This window comes from Mesocricetus auratus, unplaced genomic scaffold (genome assembly GCF_017639785.1).
Source record: "Mesocricetus auratus isolate SY011 unplaced genomic scaffold, BCM_Maur_2.0 Super-Scaffold_100010, whole genome shotgun sequence".
NCBI lineage: Eukaryota > Metazoa > Chordata > Mammalia > Rodentia > Cricetidae > Mesocricetus > Mesocricetus auratus.
In genome coordinates this window covers 82502211-82520570 of record NW_024429194.1, presented here as the reverse complement: position 1 = coordinate 82520570, position 18360 = coordinate 82502211, and the positions used below count along the sequence as shown (strand labels likewise).

Sequence of the window (18360 nt, the reverse complement as noted above, 5' to 3'; positions counted from 1 at the left end):
GGAGACAAAGGCTCGGTTGACACTCCTGAACAGCAGTACCTTTTCCCTTCTTCTTTGGCTTCCATCTTCCTCTCCTGCTTTCTCTTCTTTCTTATCTAGTGTTTCCTCATTTCTCTCACTTGGTTCTGTGGTCATGAGATAGTGTCTCCTCATTATGCACTCTGACAGTTATAAACCTTGTTTATCGCCCAGGCTAGCCCCAACCTTGCCAATCTCTGTCTCAGCTTCCCAAGGGCTGAAACTGCAGGCTGGGCCACTGCACTAGGGTGAGTTCAACCTTTCATCATTGCATTCAAGTCATAGATTAAGGAAGGATCAGTCCAGGGTAAGGGGTGATTGACACAGTTCTCTGAGGACCAACCGCAGACGGGGGTGAGGGTTTGAATGAGAAAACAATTGACAGTCACAAAACTGTTTTACTGTGGGAGGATCAGACAAAGCTAGGGTGGATTGAATTGGTGTCCTGCTAGCGAGGAACTGCACAGAGCTGGTAGGGGGCTGGGCTTTTCAAAACACCTAAGACTACATGGTCGCTGGGCCGGGGCTGCCCAGCGGGCACCGAGAAGCTAAAGTGCTGCAGGAGGCAGGTGAAGAAGAGGAAGAGCTCCATGCGGGCCAGGGGCTCCCCCAGACATGCTCTGCGGCCTGTGGGTGGGAGAGGGGCTCAGTCAGTCTGGGGCCTGCTTGATGCTCCACCCTCCAGGCACCCTGGGAAGAGGCAGGGAGCCAGGGGCCCACAGCACCTGCTGAGAATGGCATGAAGGCCTCCTGCTTCACAAAGCAGCCCTGGGCATCCAGGAAGTGTTCAGGATGGAAATGGAGGGGCTTCTCCCAGACGGTCTCGTCCTTCAGCACTGAGGACAGGTTGGTGATGAGGGTCGTCCCCTGGCGGGAGGCACAGGGTATAAACATGGACTGGGACAGAGATAGCGCACACACAACCACTCTCTGTACACACTGGATTCTGTCACTCAACCTCAGCCTCCGAGCCTCCCAGCCCGTTCTCTAAGGCCATGGTAACCCTGTAAGGAGTCTCCCATGGGTGGCCAACCAGCCCTGTTTCTATGTCCAGTGCTTCCTAAAATCCCCTGTGGTCACTGTGGTTGGCCATTTCTCCTTCCCGAGCACACTTGGTGGCTGCAGTGCTCCTGAACCAGGCTGGGCCTGTCAGCATGGCGGAAATCCCAGGTGTGCTGGTCTCGATCTTCCTGTCCTTGTGTGCTAGTGTCATGATGTAATAGTAGAGGGCCCATGCCTACCTTGGGGATGAGGAATCCCTGAACTTCAATGTCCCGGGATGTGATGCATGGCAAGTTCAGTGGGGCGATATCTGCAAAGCGCTGCACCTCATGAATGACAGCGTTGGTGTAGGGCATGCGGGCCTGGTCTGCCATCTCTGGGCTTCTCCCCGGTCCTAAGATGTCATCGATCTCCTGTTGGACTCGGCCTGCAAGGGACAGCGTCCCCTCAGTGAAGCATTCCTGTAGGGCCTCCCTCTCTTCCGTCCTAACAACCACATTATGGGCTGAGGTCATGTGAGAGAGATGCCCGTGAGTGTTGCTGGAGTCTGGGTTAGGTTAGTGCTGGGAGCCACAAGCGTCTGGAGTCAGCTTGGAGAGAGTGGTTCTCGTTCCCCCCTCCCATCCCCAGCCAGGCTCACGCTGCACATCTGGGTACTGGATCATGAACAGCAGGGCCCAGGACAGTGTTGTTGAGGTGCTCACTGTCCCTGCAATGAACAGGTCATTCACCACCATGCGCAGATTCTGATCATTGAAGCTGCTCTCAGGATTCCCCTTGGCCTGGGACAGACAGGGAAACTGGGATCAGTGGGGAGGGCAGTCCCACAGTGGCCTCCCCTTGTTCTCAGGCAGTCCAGGGTTTGTGTGACACAGCCCCTGACCTGGTCGTAATGGCTGTCCCTTACCTTTTCCATTTCTGCCAGGAAGGCATCAGTAAGGCCTCGGGGTGGCTGTTCAGGGTCCCAGGTCCTCCTGTTCTCAGTCAGCAGGTTATCCACTATGGCCGCGAAGGTCTTTTGCCCAGAGAACACCTTGTCAAACAACCCTGGGATGTGCAGGAGCACTGGGAATGTGTTCAGAATCTGTGACAGCAGAGGACGTCTCAGTGCTACATCTTCTAAAAGTCTAATTAATTACTCATTATTCATTAAAGTGTATGGGTCCTGAACTGTGGGGTGTGGGAGAAAGTAACAGGACAATTTTAATGTCTACCATTTTATCCTACATGGGTCCTAGGCATCAAACTCATGTCCCCAGGCTCGCTTGGGAAGCCCCTTCCCCACTAACCACACGGCTGGCCCCTTCCCCACTAACCACACGGCTGGCCCCTTCCCCACTAACCACACGGCTGGCCCCTTCCCCACTAACCACACGGCTGGCCCCTTCCCCACTAACCACACGGCTGGCCCCTTCCCCACTAACCACACGGCTGGCCTCTTGGTGCTGGTTGTCCTCAGTGTCCACCTGGACCAGGCTCAGATCCCAGCCTCCTTCACAATGGACCCAGAGCCTGCTTGTCCCCACCCAACACCTGCCTCCTCCTCAGTTCCATTCGTTAGACTCTTGCAGCCGGGTGAACAGAGAGAATTTGCTACCCTGGAAATCACAGGCTAGCATGGCTTCCATGTAGACAGAGGGCACACGTTGTGGCTCTTCCTAGCAACTGCAATTTTGATTCTCTTCTCCCCTCCTGGTAACTGATTTTACTCAACTCCAGGCCTTTCCTCCTGCAGCTGTCTCCCAGAAGGCCCTCTCTCATGGGCTCTCACCCAGGTTCCTCTGAGACCATGGACAGCATAGAAGTGACTACGCAGGCTGTGCTGAGCCTCCTACCTCAGGAATGAAGCCAGAGATGTTGGTCAGAGCTTCCTCCAGCAGTCTCAGCATCCTGATGAGGTTAGCGTCTTCATACTCGAAGCGGCGAGCAAAAATGAGGGACGTGATCACATTGCACACAGCCTTGTTCAGCAGCGTGCTGGGATTGAAGGGACGCCCTGCGAGTGGAGACACGAGATAGTCACTGTACTGCTCACGTGTCCCTGTGCCCATCTGCACCCCTCACCCATCACCCACCAGCCTGGTCCTTGAAGGCGTCACAGAGGTGGCCAGCCTCGTCTGTCACCCACTGCTCCAGTGGTTTCTTGCCCAGGCCCAAGTTGCGCAGGGTGGACACAGAGAATCGTCGCTGCTCTCTCCACTCAGGCCCGTAAGGGGCAAGAATCACACCTGTGGGGACATCTGTGTAACCAGGGACACCTCGCTGTGCTGTCCTCTTCCCGTCACGCCTCTTTTCCTGTGGGATCTGTGCCACCCAGAAACTCCCTCCCTGTTCCCCCACACACAAAGCCATCTCCACCCCACTCCAGCATGCTAAGTGAGTTCCCTGACGGATGTCAGCGACCTTTGTTGAAGTACTTAACTGCGTCACCACCACAAACGTGTCCTGTCCTTCCTTTCCTCACTGTCCCCCATGCCACCTCCAAACCCATCCATGCCACCTCCAAACCCCTCTCTGCCCCCACACAGCTTTTGCCTCTTGCTTTGGGACCCAAACTCCCATGTTCATAGATGGGTATTTTTGGGCGGTCTGCAGTGTATTCTCCATAGTTCACCAGCACTTCCCGCACCGCCTTCAGTCCATTGATCATGACCATATGTTTCCAGGCCATCTGCAGGCTGAACACGTCGCCATAGTGTTGTTGGAGCTAAAGGAGACAGGCAGAGCACTTAGGAAGTGGAGGTGCCCCACAGATGCTAGGACCAGGTTCACTATATAAGCATCGGTGTTGTACACTGTGCACGAGTGTGTCTGTGTTTCTGTTCACACAATGAATGGGTGTGCATGTGTGTGTGTGTGTGCGTGTGTGTGTGTGTGTGTGTGTGTGTGTGTGTGTGTGTTTTAACTTTGGTCCTCACATATGCTGGGAAAATGATCTTGCACTGAGCTCCATCCCCTGCCTGAGCTCTGACACACTGTGCCTGGGGCATCCCAACTTTGAAAGGACTTATAGTGACTTGGTCATTCAGCTGTGACCTTGCCAGCACCCACAAACTGTCCTGTCATGACACATGAAGAAACTCTGGTCCTTGAGATGAGCAGTGAGGCCAGAGACCAGACAGCAGTAAGATATTGGATCAGTCGTAGCCCTTCTGTTTCCACTTGGTCTCCTGACATACATGCTGCACTGGGCCTACAATCTTGCACCATATGAGACCTCATCTGTGACAGCGTCATAGGGGACTTGGTGCCTTCATAACTGCTGCCTGGACCAACCAGGTCTGAACTCTGCCGTCACACCCTGCCTCACATCTTGGACTTTGCCCCTCCAAAAGCTTTTGCCCTAGAGTTTTCAGTGTCCTCAGACCTGGCAAGAGGCTGCCACCAGGAAGCTGCTATACCTGTCTCCTCCTGGGAGCACAGCTACTTGTCTAACCTGAGACTCCTCCCCTGCCATGTGCTGCCACAGACACTGTAACCACTGTCACCACCCACTACTGACCCCCTCACCTTGTGCACGCTGTACTGCATGTTCTTGAGGTCCACCTGCAACAGGTTGCCGAGCAAAGGCAATGGCACAGGGCCTGGTGGGTAGCGAGAAGCCCAGCGTTGGCGCCGGTGCAACAGATCCACCAGTAATATGAGGATGACCGTGAACATGGCCACAGGCCACAGGCCATGCCCAGTCAGCAACTCCATGGCTGTCCCACTGCTCCCCAGGCTTCCTAGAGAACAATGAGCAACGCTCAATACAGGCACCTGGGATCAGAATCCCACAGCTTGGAGCCTTCCACCTTATAAAGGACTGCCAAGGTTGCCCTTTGTCCTTTGCCTAGTTTCTGTGTTTTGTTTGGCCAAGTGCAATGAGGGTTCAGGGAACTTGAGTCCCTCACAAGAGTGGAGAGTGTGGTTCTGCGGTATGGGCATGGTGGGCAGATGTCCGGTGGACCCCCACTTTAAGGAGAAATGGATTCCACCCATGCTCTGCTCTGAAGGCTTGAGGACACGCCTCAGAGAGGGATGAGACCTCTCTAAAGCTCCAAGGATCATTTTGTTGGCAAGATATGAGGGGCTGACTGTCAGTACCATGGCTTCCATGGGTGTGTGAGCAGTGGGAGGGTGTCTCCTGTAGTTGGGGGTAGGAGACTGCAGGCCCAGTGGGTGAGGGAGGGGCAGGTAGGGGAGGCAGCTGGAGCTCTGTGGGTGAGTGAGGTGCAGTGGGGGACAGTGTAGGAAGCAGCTGGAGCCTCTCGGGGAACGGGTGGGCAGTGCAGAAGGTAGTTGAATCCCATGTAATCTTCAGTACAGGCCTGAGGTCATGCAGTTGATCAGGAAGGCCAGTCATACAACTAGGAGATTTCTCAAAGACAACCTGAGATATGTGAAAAATGGTCTGAGAACCCTGGGGAGGCCACTAAGTTGGGCCAGGAACTTGTCACATGCTGGCCTGTGACATTTAATCACCATTTGTTTCTTAGCAGGTCAATCATTCCCCCAAGCGTCTTCCACATGGAGGTATGCAGGCAGTGTCCTCCTCATGCCAGAGGACTGTGGGTTAGATAGGCTGCCCTGAGGAAAATGGAAAGATGATGCCTGAGGCTGCCAACAAATGGCACTTGTGTGGTGGGCACTGCAGGAAACACTGCATGTGCCAACTCATCACTTCCTAGTGTCAGCGAAGGTGCAGTCCCTGTCCTTGGGCATCCAGACCTCTGAAGATCAAGGGCTCAGAAGTCCCAGTGGAATCCAGGCAGGCACTCTCTGCACGACACCAAGTAGCACCTCAGCAAGAAATGGACACCGGGTCTCCTCCTCTTGACCGCCCCTTCTGCTCCCTTCTCTGCACACCTATGTCCTCAGGGACTGTGGGAAACTCCATGCCATTTGGTATCCTGAAACCCCCAAGTCTGCTTCCTGTTCCTTGACTCTTGGCCCTGCCCAACCCTGTTAGAATAACATGGCCCCTGAGTTTGGGGCACAGACAAGGATCCTTCTCTAGCTCCAACTTGGCCTGAAGGGAGCCCTGAATGGGATTTAGGACACCCGCCTGGGTCACAGTCAGGAGTGGGGGGACAGACACAACTGGTCACTGATTGGCTCAGGCTGGTGAATTTCTCCTGGTTTACCCTGGGACCTTCCCATGGTAACTTCTGAGGCCTGATGGTTAAACCTGGAAGTTAGCTGTCACACATCCTGCTCTCTTCAGGTCTCCCCGTCTCTTGTGTGTGTCATGTATGACATGAAAGAGAAGCAATGGTGCTGACTGGGTGCTGGCCCCAGTGTGGGATGGGCAAACCCAGGCCTGGTTTATCTGCTTCAGGCTAAGTGAGGCCCTGAGAGGCAAGTGCACCGAGCAGGTGAGGGATGTCACTCACTGTGTGGTGAAGGGTTCCCTGCTCTGTCACCAGCTCTTAGGAGATGACCTGGACGCTCTGGGAAACATCTGCCTAGCACTGTTTGCTTCTCTTCATCCTCAGTCCATGCCTCCTCAGCCATGTGAACAATTGAGCCCTGTCAAGATCAGAGTGACTTCCAGGGGACTGGGGTCTTGGTATTCATGTCAGCTGCACAAGTGTGCCATGTCTGTAACAGCAAACTGGAACAGAGCCTCTGGTCATCAGGATTCAGGGATGCTACCAGTTCACAATTCCCTGTGCGCATGTCAACAGATGATCATGTCCGTTGAACACTGCTGGAAGAGGACAAATGGAGCTTGGGCATGTCTCTCCTAGAGTCTGTCCTGGAGACTCTGTCCTTTGCTGCCTTCAGCTGCCTGGGATCATTGAAGTGAAGACCAACTATGAATCCAAGAGCCATTCCTAGGTCTGTGCTCTCTTCCCTACGCATGGTGGGAAGTGCAAAATCAGTTGACATGGGAAGAGTCTGACTCCCTGGGGTGATTGTGACTGTGAGAACACTACCTGAAGGGAGCTTGGTTTGGGTAGAGGAATGCTGGGATTGTTTAGAGCCGGGGAAGCTTTCATGCTCACAAGGTTACTACTCCCCTCCTGGCTTGAGTCCTCTGCGAATGTGTGGTAAATTATGACAGGATGTTACCTATGGAAGCAGAAACGACAGAAGTAATCCTATAGGTGGCATACTTTGAGTGTAAAGAAAGGCAGAATTTAAAAATATTTTGATTGAAATGGCAAGGTTAACATGAGAAAATAGTCAAAAGACAACACTGAAAGGAACACGGAATCACAGTACAAGAGAAGAGTGTCGTTAGGTCCCACAGGGGAATTGACTTGGAAGAGACAAGTCAAATTCAGTGCTTGCACTTCAATGTCCTTCACTTCAAAGAACTCAGGCAGCTGAAGGCAGCAAAGGGAAAAGCAGACAGGACAGAGTCCAGGACAGGCATGCCCAGGTTCCATGTGTCTTCCAGCAGAGTCCAAAGGACAATGATTGAGTGTCTGCTGACATGTGTACAGAGAATTGTGAACTGGGATCACCCCTGAACCCAGATGAACTGGCGCTGAGTTCCAGCTAGCTCTTGTAAACATTGCACAATTGTGCAGTGTTCAGAATGCAGGGCTGTGATCCCAACGATCCTCAGTAAGTGAGGCAGCTGTGCAGGGGTGATCTTTGCCTTACAACAGCTCATGTTGCCCAATGATGCAGCAATGAGAGACCCCAAACACAGCATTCCAGGGGCTTTGGTATTATGACTTCCTGTTGTGGTGAAGAGAAGGATGCACGGATCTGTGCTGGACCACACAAGGCTGACTGGCTTGAAGTAGAAACAGTGAGAGCTGCTTCTGCAGAGGATTCTGTAGAACCTGCTGCCCATTTAACAGCACAGAAAATGCTTGTGAGAAGTGCTGTAAAAGATACCAGAGAAAAATGATTTGGGCAGACTGAGACCATAGAGGTTGCAGAAGACTGAGTGGAGTCTGGGGAAGTCAGGGCAGGACCCTGGAGGCAAGAACTGAAGCAGAGTCATGGAGGATGCTGCTTACTGACTCATCAGCCTTATCTTTTACATCACTCAGGACCACATGCCCAGGGGCGGCATCACCCACAGTGAGCTGGGCCTCCCTCCTCACTGGTCAATCAAGAAACACACTATGGGCTTGCCCACAGGCAGTCTGGCGGGGGCGTTTTCTCAATTGAAGCTTTCTATTCTCATAGGATTCTAGCTTGTGTCAAGCTGACAGAACCAGAACAGAGACTGCAAGCAGAGGGGGATTATGATTTATGATGACAGTGATTTTAAAACAAGGAACTTTGTGTGGTGTGGAGGAGGGGAGAACCTGGTAAGAGTCAGTGGAAGGGATGGGTGACCAAAACAGAGTGTACCAAAATTTCATTTATAGAACAGAAAAAATCCATAAAAAAACAAAAACCACATTTCACTCTTAAAACAGAAAAAAAACAACAACCAAAACCCAGAGCTACTGCTGAGTCTAAGATGTAGCTCTATGGTAAAGCATTTCTTTATAGCATGTTTGAGACCAGGGCTTCCAAGATTCCATCTGTATTTATTAGATTTCAACTCCACTGGGTAGGCGCAGGATGCCTTCTATCACCACTCAGGGGCAATCATGGTGCTGGGGCCCGGCCAGGCAGGAGCAGGGGTAGGAATCCTCCAACGTTGCAGGTTTCTACTGGGTGCCACTGCTATGATGGCTGTCCTCTGGGCTACTAGAGATGGCCCAGCCCAAAGAGCTGTCACCTTCTCTCACCCAGGCTTTCCAGGAAGGGCTGGGGACACCAGGAGCTACAAATGCTGGACCACGTGGAGTGTTGCAGGCAGCAGGGGCTACAGGGATGACCCTCCTGCTTCTCTTTTCGGGGATGTCAGAACTACCTTCTGACACACTTCTGGAAAGCATTAAGTGGATGCAAAACAGAGAGATAAGAAGGAAAATAAGCCACTCTGAAGACAGAAACAATCCAGTAATTGAAACTAAAGAGAAACGCCAAGTGTTCCTTGAATTCTGCTCCTGAGACCACAGCCAGAGGGACTGGCAGGAACCCTTTGCAGAGATGGTGCTGGGGTTGAGGGGCAGAAAGATCTGAGTTGTGATCCTACTACCTATGCAGACCTGGGCTTGGTGTTGTGTGACAGTAACCACAGCTCTGAGGGTGGGACCTGGTACATCCTGGGTACTCACTGGCTAGTTTGTCTAGCTGAAAGGATGAGCTCCAGGGTCTCAAAATGATGCTGATGCTGATGATACTGATATTGATGATGATGATGATGATGATGACACTGATACTGATGATGATGTAGGGTGTTGAGGAGATGACTCAGCATTAAAGAGCATCAGATGTTCTTCTAGAGGACCCAGGTTCAATTCCCAGCGATCACATGGCAGCTCACAGCTGTGTAACTCCAAGATTTGCAGCTTTCCATACTCCAGATACCTGGCACAGGTAGGACACTTATACCATGCAAGGCTATACGCTTCTAAAGGAGCAGAGATCACCCTTTGTGCTCTGCTTTGAGCCAAGCTGCTATGCTGTCTGTGTAGCCAGAAGAAGCAGGCAGAGCAGGGGGCAGAGGCTGCTCCATAGGCCTTTCCCCCCTTTCTTCTCCATCTACTTCCCAGGGTAGGGAGGTGAAGTAGTAGACCTTCTCCATCTTTCTGATACACCTGAGCTCAGCCCCAGCTCCCCTCAGAACTATGTAGTCTGGAGCCTGGTGTAGTGACTCACATCTGTAATTCCTGCATTTGTGAGGCTGAGGCATGAGGATTGCTGTTCTACTCTAGCCTGAGTTACAGTGTGAGACGACCCCCACCTCAAACAACAACAAAAAATCGGGACTTCTTCCTGTTGGCTCACACTCTCAGTATGGTGCAGGCTGTCCCCAGCAAGTCTTTGTTTCTCTTCAATCACTTGCCCAATGCTGATGGATCCTCATCTGACCCATATGTCATATGTCACTTACTCTTGCGCGGGGGGGGGGGGCTTATGGAGTACTCTTAGGGACCATATGACAGGAAGCACAGGAAACTAAGAGGGTTAATACACTCATAAAACTACTGTGACAAAAATACTTAAGGCATACTATTTTATCAAGAAAAGGGGGCTGGCAGGCGGCTTAGTGGGTAGAGGCTCCTTCCTCTAAGCCTGACAATCTGAGTTTGACCCCAGGACCACACAGTGGAAGGAGGGAATCAACTCTCATAAATTGTTCTCTGACCTCTATGTGGGTTCATGAATGTGCACACACATACAAGGTAATTAAACCTTAGGTTTACTTTGTCTTATGGTTCTGGAAGCTGGTGATCAAGTCCCAGTGGTATTTGTGATGCACTACATGACAGGAAACACGAAGTCTATGTGTGTGTGTGTGGGCACTGTTCCTCTCCTAAACCACTGAACTCAACCATAGGGTCTACCCTAATGGTCTCATCTAAAGCTATTTTTCAAAAAGTCTTTTTCCACCTTTTATTACCATAGATGTACCTCACAGTAGGGATTACGTGAAGCTCTGGGGACACTCAGCCAAGTGCAAACTATAGACAGGTACTTCTGTGGGGCGTATGCCATTTTGTAAATGTTGGTTGAACTCTGACAACTCCAGTGACTGCAGTAGTTTAGTTTTTAGAACTGAAGTTAACTTGTTTGCCTAGGTGACCAGAAAGCATGTTTATAGATCATCTGACCTTTCTGAGCTGACTATTCACTGGTTACTCCTAGCAATGGCCAACTGCAAGCCAAAGGGAAACGAGAATCTCTGAAATGTGTAAGAACGGATTGTCACTCTGCCATGTGGCCCTGATGTTGGGGGGAAGTCCTGTGCATTTGTCAATAAAGCACTGCTGGCCAATAGGAATCTAGATAGGTGGGACTAGGAGTCCAGGAGGACTCTGGGAAGGAGAAACAGAGAATCAAGATGTAACGCCATGGGGTAGGAAGCCCGGAACTATTCTCCAGTAAGAGAAATACTTAGATTAACAATTATGGGGTAATTACTTAAGTCAGAGCTAGCCAGTAAGAAACAAGCAAGACCAACAGCTTTATAACTAATATAGCCTCCTGTGTGTTTATTTGGGACAGATGCGGCTCTGGAATCAGGCTGGCGGGAAGGCTTTTCTCTCAAGGAAAAAGCTTCTCTTTACACCCTGATCTTTCCTCCTCACCGTGCTGATGTCTATGGCATTAGTAACTCAACAAATTTCTTACCTAAAAGAACCCTCTTTCTCAGTGTCCCCCTTGAGCTGGAATCGTTACCTCAGACTGCACAAGTGAGGCACTTTCACTGAAGTGCATAATCACACAAGTCTACAATTGGCACATTTTCACGTCTTCCCACAGGCACAACACACACTTGCACACCCATCAACAACACCTTGAGACAGCACTAACGCACTCCAGACCCACAGACACTCACATGCCAGACACATCCCAGTGGGATCTACGAGATGGGTAGCTGGCACCAAGAGCCCTGCTTCTGATGCCCAGACTGCCCCTGGTCTACGGGCAGCTCCCAGTGAGGCACACGGCTCCACATGGCTGGTCCTAGCAAGTCACACATGAGAGTCAGGAAGCAGCGGCTGGTGGGACCCAGAAGACATTTCTACAAACTCTAGTCTACAACATGTCTAGCCACTTCTGGAGGGACAATGTCACTGTTGCCTCCAATTGCATTAGAAACCAGATGCCAATGCTATTGATGGCCCTCCCAAGGTGAACTGCTTCTTTCTTGCTTTTAGATTTCTGTGTTTTGATAGCTGGGTTAAAACTGTCCAGATATAGCTTTGCTGAAAGCTACCCTAGGAGTTTCTTTGAGTTACTTTTCTCAAATCTTTGAGGAAATACCTGCCGAGAGGCAACAGGAGAAGCGGGGAATCACACAGTCAGGCAGAAGCAGGAGACTCACACAGTCAGGCAGCAGGAGGAGAATCACACAGTCAGGTAGCAGAAGGAGATGAATAAGGATTCCCCCTGCTCACTTCCTCCTTTCCCCACTTGTATTCAGCCTGTGGCTCCAGCCCATGGTATTGTACAACAACATTTGGGTAGATCTTCTTGCCTTAGTTAAACCTCGCTGGAAACGCCTCACAGAAACACGCTGAGGTGCATCTTAAGAGATTATAGATGAATATAGATTAAACTGAAAATTTAAATTTACCATTACAGAGTTCCTTGAACTTCTTATACACACAGATTAATGGCTTCATCAAATTCTTTGTTTGTTTCTTTGTTTGGGTTTTTGAGGCAGGGTTTCTCTGTGTAGCCCTGGCTGTGCTGGAACTTGCTCTGTAGACCAGGCTGATCTTGAACTCACAGAGATGCATCTGCCTCTGCTTCCCGAGTGCTGGATTAGAGGTGTGCGCCACCACAGCCTGGCTGACTTCAACAACATCTTAACTGGGCCTGCACTACATGGAAATCAGCTTACATAAAGGTCTCCGTACCACTCACTTTCCTCTTCATTCTTGGGCATGAGCTCTTGGTTGACCGTCTTTATGCTTGCTGACTATTATTTCTGACTGCTCATATCTGCTCTTGGACTCTGAAGGGATTTTCATTTTGATTATTTTCATTTTCAGCTACAGAATTTCTTTTGGTCTCTGTTCTTAGTTTCTGTCTCATTACTGGTATTTGGTAATATTTTAATTAAAAATATTTGTTTTTATGAGTATGCTGGTAGGTAGTCTGTGCACCAGGACATTGGATCCCCCTGGACCTGGAGTTAACAGATGGTTGTGAGCTGCCATGCAGGTGCTGGGAATTGATCCTCGATCTCTGGAAGAGCAGCCAGAGCTCTTAACCACAGAGCCATCTCGTCAGCCCCAATTTTTTCCTTTCTAGGGACATTTTCTTTTAGCATTTTGAACAGATTTTAGTGAGGTGATTTAAAGTCTGGTTACTTTGCACTCACTTTATTTTCCCGTGTATGGACTATTCTTTTTTTTTTTTTTTTTTTGGTTTTTCGAAACAGGGTTTCTCTGTATTGTTTTGGAGGCTGTCCTGGAACTTGCTCGGTAGACCAGGCTGATCTCAAACTCACAGAGATCCGCCTGTCTCTGCCTCCCGAGTGCTGGGATTAAAGGCATGCACCACCACCGCCTGGCTGGACTATTCATCCTGGCTCTTTCTTTTGCCTGTCTCATTATTTTAAACTGGATGTTTCAAGCACTACTGTGCGGTTACGCTGAAGACAAGATTATTGCTTGGGTTTTTGTTCCTGTGACTGATGCTAAGAGAAACACCTAAGAGACCAAAAGACTTATCTTGGTGCATGGCTCAGGTGTCTCCCTCCGTGTCAACCTGCTTCATGGCTGGGGGACTATAGCTACACAGAACACACAGTACTGAGAGAATGTGGCAAAGCAAAGAGCATCTCATGACAGCTGGGAGAGAGGGGAAGCTCGAGGGACAAGATGGATCCTTCAAAGACAGAACCCCAGTAACTGACTGCTTCCAACCCTCTCAGTAGTCCAATCATGTGTGAACTCATCAGTGGACTAACCCATTGATTAGACTGAAGCCCTCTGGTAACAAAGAAATCTCATACATGGGCCAGAGAATGAAAAGCCAGTGAAGGAACCCAGTAAGACTCTGTGGTTGTGGATGGTAGGAACCTCCAAGTGTGGGGAGATTGTCTCCACAATGGGTACACAAGAAATCCCCGTATGAGGGGACTGAGTGACCCTAGAGAAGTCCATGGACTTGCAAGACACTTCCAATATGGGGAACCGGGCAGTTCTAGAAAGGATTGCTCTACAAGATACCCCTTGTTATTTTGGGGAGAAAAATAGATCTCTCTCTCTCTCTCTCTCTCTCTCTCTCTGTGTGTGTGTGTGTGTGTGTGTGTGTGTGTGTGTGTGCGTGTGTTTTTCTGTAGCTGTATGTTTTCTGTGTTACATGAACTTAAGACATGTGCATGTGAGGGACTAGCACTCAGATTCCTGACAGGCAAGAAGCAGATGGTAAAGACACTCTCTTCGCTTCTGTCTCACCCTCCTGACCCAAGATAAAGGTCCAGCAGCTTGACACAAGTCTGGCAGCTGTTTCCTTTTGGACAGTAGTTACCCAGCCCTCTACTGACAACAAACTAGGCCAGAAAACATGGACCACTTTGTTGGAGTGGACTTTTAACTCATCCCTGTTCCTTGTAAGGCACCCCTCATACCAGATTCTTCTTCTTATTCTTCTTTTTTTTTTTGAGACAGGGTTTCTCTGTATTGTTTTTTTGGAGGCTGTCCTGAAACTCCGTCTGTAGACCATGTTGGCCTCCAACTCACAGAGATCCGCCTGCCTCTGCCTCCCCAGAGCTGGGATTAAAGTTGTGCACCGTCAACGCCCGGCTGAGACTCCTCTTAGTAACTCCAGTTAGTTCACCACACTGGTGGTAGTGTTACTTCAATCTGTTGTACTTTCCACTTCTAGGTAAACAGAAGTGTGTGTGTGTGTGTGTGTGTGTGTGTGTGTGTGAGAGAGAGAGAGAGAGAGAGAGAGAGAGAGAGAGAGAGAGAGAGAGAGAGAGAGAGAGGAGAGAGGAGAGTTGCATCTCCCTAGGAAAAGTCTGTTACACAACAGCTCTTCAGGAGTAATGACAGAAAATTGTAGGTCCCGGGCCATAGCCACTGATGGCCTAAGGAATTAGAAAGTCATGATTAAGGGCTTGCTTCCCACTCAGAGCTTCAGTGCATGGAGGTCCATGACATTATTTAGAGCCATTTTCTCCGATGAATCAAGGACACAGGCACTATGAATGAACCAGTGGACAAGCACCATGGCTTGCCTGGGCTCCTGAGTGGCGTCTCCCCATCCCACAGGCCCCATTTCAGTTTTTCACATGCTACTCATCAAACTGGATGGCCAGTTCAGACGTCTCCTCCCCTTAACCTTGAGCAGTTGGCAAACGCTGGTAATTGCGTGCTGCAGAAAGTTCCCAAGCCACTATCTTTTAATAATTAAAATTTAGAGAAAAATCTGGGCTTTTCCCTAGCGACCCAGACCCATTAGAATGAATACCATATTTCTCTGTACCATCTGTACAAGTTTGCAAGTCACTGAGTTTAATATTAGTTTCCAATACTACTAACCTAAAAAGCTCACTATGGCTGTCTGCAACCAAGATACATTCCATTGGCCTTTTATGAAATTGCCTGTTTGTGGGCAAAGATCCAAACAAGAAGAAAGCACCCTTTGTTGAATTACAATCAACATCACTGAGTAGAAATCACAAGGGAGCGAGCTCAAGTTTCCCATCCTGTCCCCCACGCCCAGGCCTTGTTGTTTCCAGACAGCTGCATTATTTGGCAACCTCGAGGAAGTCACTTAGAAACTCTGGCTGCTTCCCTAGCTGCGAGAGCCTTGTCTGTGCTTTAGTCTCTGGATGACAAGTAAGGCGTGGCCAAATAGGTACCGAGTACATACCCACTGCACACAGACCTGTCTGTCCCTGCGAATGGTGAGGCTGTTGTTGTTAATTCACTGAACCCTCTGAAATAACAACAATCAGGTGACCCCTATATTCTAGTCTAGCTGTGTCACCTATCCTGGCCTCTTTCTCTTTGAAGGAAAAATTCAAACACAGGAACCAGGTTCAGATTTAGAGGGGATTAACATTTTTGAAAACATTATTCCACACACAATTTTGACCAAACACTCATGATATCTCCTTGCAATAGCAATGCTGTACCATCCAACAGGTAGACCAATCAGAGGGCTAATAGCATAGATAAGGAATCCAAAGATGGTGACGAGAAATGTGTTTGGGAAGATGATCCAATATCGCCAAAATGCATCCCAACTGCTTTCATAAAAAGGGTCTGAATGTCACTGGCCCTCCCTGCAAGTCATTTTCCAGGACAGCCAACGAACAGGCCCTCTTCTCCCCACAGGAGGACCGCAGTCTTCCCCTGAGCACCACCTGAGTACTGCCTTCTCACAAGTCTATGTTCAGGGCAGAGGCAGCTGCACAAAATGTCAAGATGCTAACTGCCACACCGCCCAAACTATCTTCTGTGAGCAAAAAGATGACCCTGCCCTCTGAACAGCGTTTCTGACAGTGGAGACAAATTTCACAGGCCACACATGTCCCTTCTCTCCCTCCCAGACAGCTGAATTCGGGGGGGGGGGTGTCGGTGGTTTGTGGCTGAGCAACACCTGGACTCACCGATCTCAAAGCCATAACCTTTGACTCATCACCAGCATGAACTTGCCAACTGTGCCCTAGAACTTAGAAATCACACATGGAGCCAGTGGACTCAACCTGGGCAAACTAGGAGTACACAGGCCAACCACCCAGTTCAGTCACTGCCAACCTGGTCCACGGAGACTTTCAGAAAACATTCCATTCACTTCTCCTGAAACATTTTGTTCCGTAAGAATCATTCTGAAACATTTTGTTCTTTGAAGCATTATTTGCACACTCCATGTCAGTCCTTAGGATCAAGCTAAATGGTGGACAGTTGCTTTCACGCCCTCCTCTGAGACCTAGGGCAACTCTTTCCAGATCTACAGACAGCCCCACAGAAAAAAACCTCAAACCCCTTCACATCCTGGGGCTGGGAGGCAGACACGCTTTAAAAATGTCTGGGCTAAATACACACGGTAGCTTACTTGTAATCTCAGCATTTGGGAGGCTGGACGCAGGAGGAGTGCATTGATTTCCAGGCCAGCCTGGGCTACAGTATAAAATCTGTCTCAAAACACAATACTGAAAAGGAAACCCAATCTCCAGGACTTCTGTCACTTGGCATATGAAAGAATTCCAAGACTCTGGCGAGGATGCAGAATGTATGCTGGGCTCTCTCAGAGGGGAGTTCAGCAGTGTCTGCTGCTGTCTCAACACACACCAACAAGAACAGGATGGGCTGTTTGCGTGGAGATAAGGATGATAAAATACAACAGGGTATAACTGTGCATTCCAGTTGGTGGTCTGTGGTCCTTCACTGTAAAGGTCCTTGTATGCTCAGTGTAGAATTTCTTGTTTGGAGGCAGGGTCTCCCTATGTAGTTCTGGCTGTCCTGGAACTCCCTATGTAGGCATGTAGGCGAGACTGTCCTGGAACTCCCAGAGATCCTCCTGCCCCTGAGTCCCGAGTGCTGGGATTTTGGCTCAGTGTAGATTTCTTTTAGTTTTTCCTAATTGAATGGGAGTGGGTCCTCCAAGGCTGCCAGTCACTGACAACATTCCAGCTGTGGGCGGGGCAAGCAGAGCTGGCCTGGTCCCCTCCCCAGCCCCACCTCCCTTCCCCACCTTCTGTGAACCCCAAAGGGCAAGAAGCAGGGTCTGTGGAGAGAGGTCTGGTTTGCTCAGGTACTGCCTGTCTGTGCCTGCTAGGCCAGGAATACACTCCAAAGGGCAAGTTATGCAAAGGCCCAGGGTCGGGTTTCCACCCTGCTGGCATCAGAACAGAGGTCCAGCCCTGAGGCCTGGCTACAGGGGGGTTCCCCTTTCCGTGACTTCTGGGGTGAGCCCCAGGAACCTGCCTTTATCAGGTCCAGGGTGGTTCTGGCAACTTAGCCTCGGCCTGGGACAACTGAAAACTGCTTACCCCATCCACACTGGGGGGGTTCCCCTCTGCTCACTCCAACAGGGGAGAAGCACCCAGCCCAAAGGTGAGGGTCTGCCACACTCGGGTGCCCAGGTGACTCCAGCTTAGGGGTGGGGTGGGGCCTGCCTTGCATCCCTTCCCCAGTGGAGGTGCAGACTCGCAAGCCCTGCCTTTACCTGTGTGGTGTGTTCTGAAGCTCAGCAGAGGAGAGGCAAGAGGTGTCTGGAGCCCTGCAGGAATCCGAGGAGGCACTCAGAGGAAGAAGAGCTCTGAGGAGGACCCTGAGGAGGAGGGCACTGGAGGAGGTGGTGGGGATCTCTGCTGAGGAGGAGGAGGGGACATTCTGAGGAGGAGGATCTTCTCTGGGGAGGTGGGGACTCTCTGAGGAGGAGCCATGCTCTGAGGAGGAGGAGGAGGAGGAGGAGGAGTTTGAAGCACTGGGAAGGGAATCTGAAATGAGGAGGAGGAGCTCCGAGGAAGAGGCCACAGCTCTGACAGGGCTGAGATCAGAGCCTTGCAATCTCTCTGAGCATCCAGAGCCCAGATGGTTCTTGGGACACTGAAGACAGAGGGAACTGCAGGGAGAGTTTAGAAAGCAGTATAGAGAAGCATTCGTCCTTTACACACAAGGGGAACCGTCATGAGATTAATTAACTGTTAATTTCCCATCAGAGACTATGGAGGCCAGAAGATACAGGGTAACACATGCAAATCCTGAAGAATGTCATCCAAAGTTTGTCAAGAAAAATTGTCCTTCAGGAATTAAGTAGAAAGCAGGATGTTTCCAGATGAAAGCTGAAGGGACTCATTATCAGTGGTGAAAGGATTCAGGTATTATGCTGGCCTGCCCCTGTCACCTGGCAGAATGC

General features: G+C 50.2%; 1 protein-coding gene across 5 annotated transcripts; it reads right to left on the bottom strand.

Moving 5' to 3' along the window:
• Window positions 1–396: 396 nt before the first annotated feature.
• Window positions 397–17805, bottom strand: LOC101840984 (cytochrome P450 2D28). 5 transcript variants are annotated; one of them, XM_040752681.1, is made up of 10 exons: window positions 17668–17805; window positions 4531–4745; window positions 3556–3727; window positions 3096–3248; window positions 2856–3016; window positions 1928–2104; window positions 1661–1802; window positions 1260–1447; window positions 744–885; window positions 397–645 (listed from the first exon to the last, which is right to left on the bottom strand). In XM_040752681.1, exons 2-10 carry the CDS (start codon window positions 4717–4719, stop codon window positions 467–469), a joined length of 1503 nt encoding a protein of 500 aa, XP_040608615.1. In that variant the 5' UTR covers window positions 4720–4745; window positions 17668–17805; the 3' UTR covers window positions 397–466.
• Between the last annotated feature and the right edge of the window lie 555 nt (window positions 17806–18360).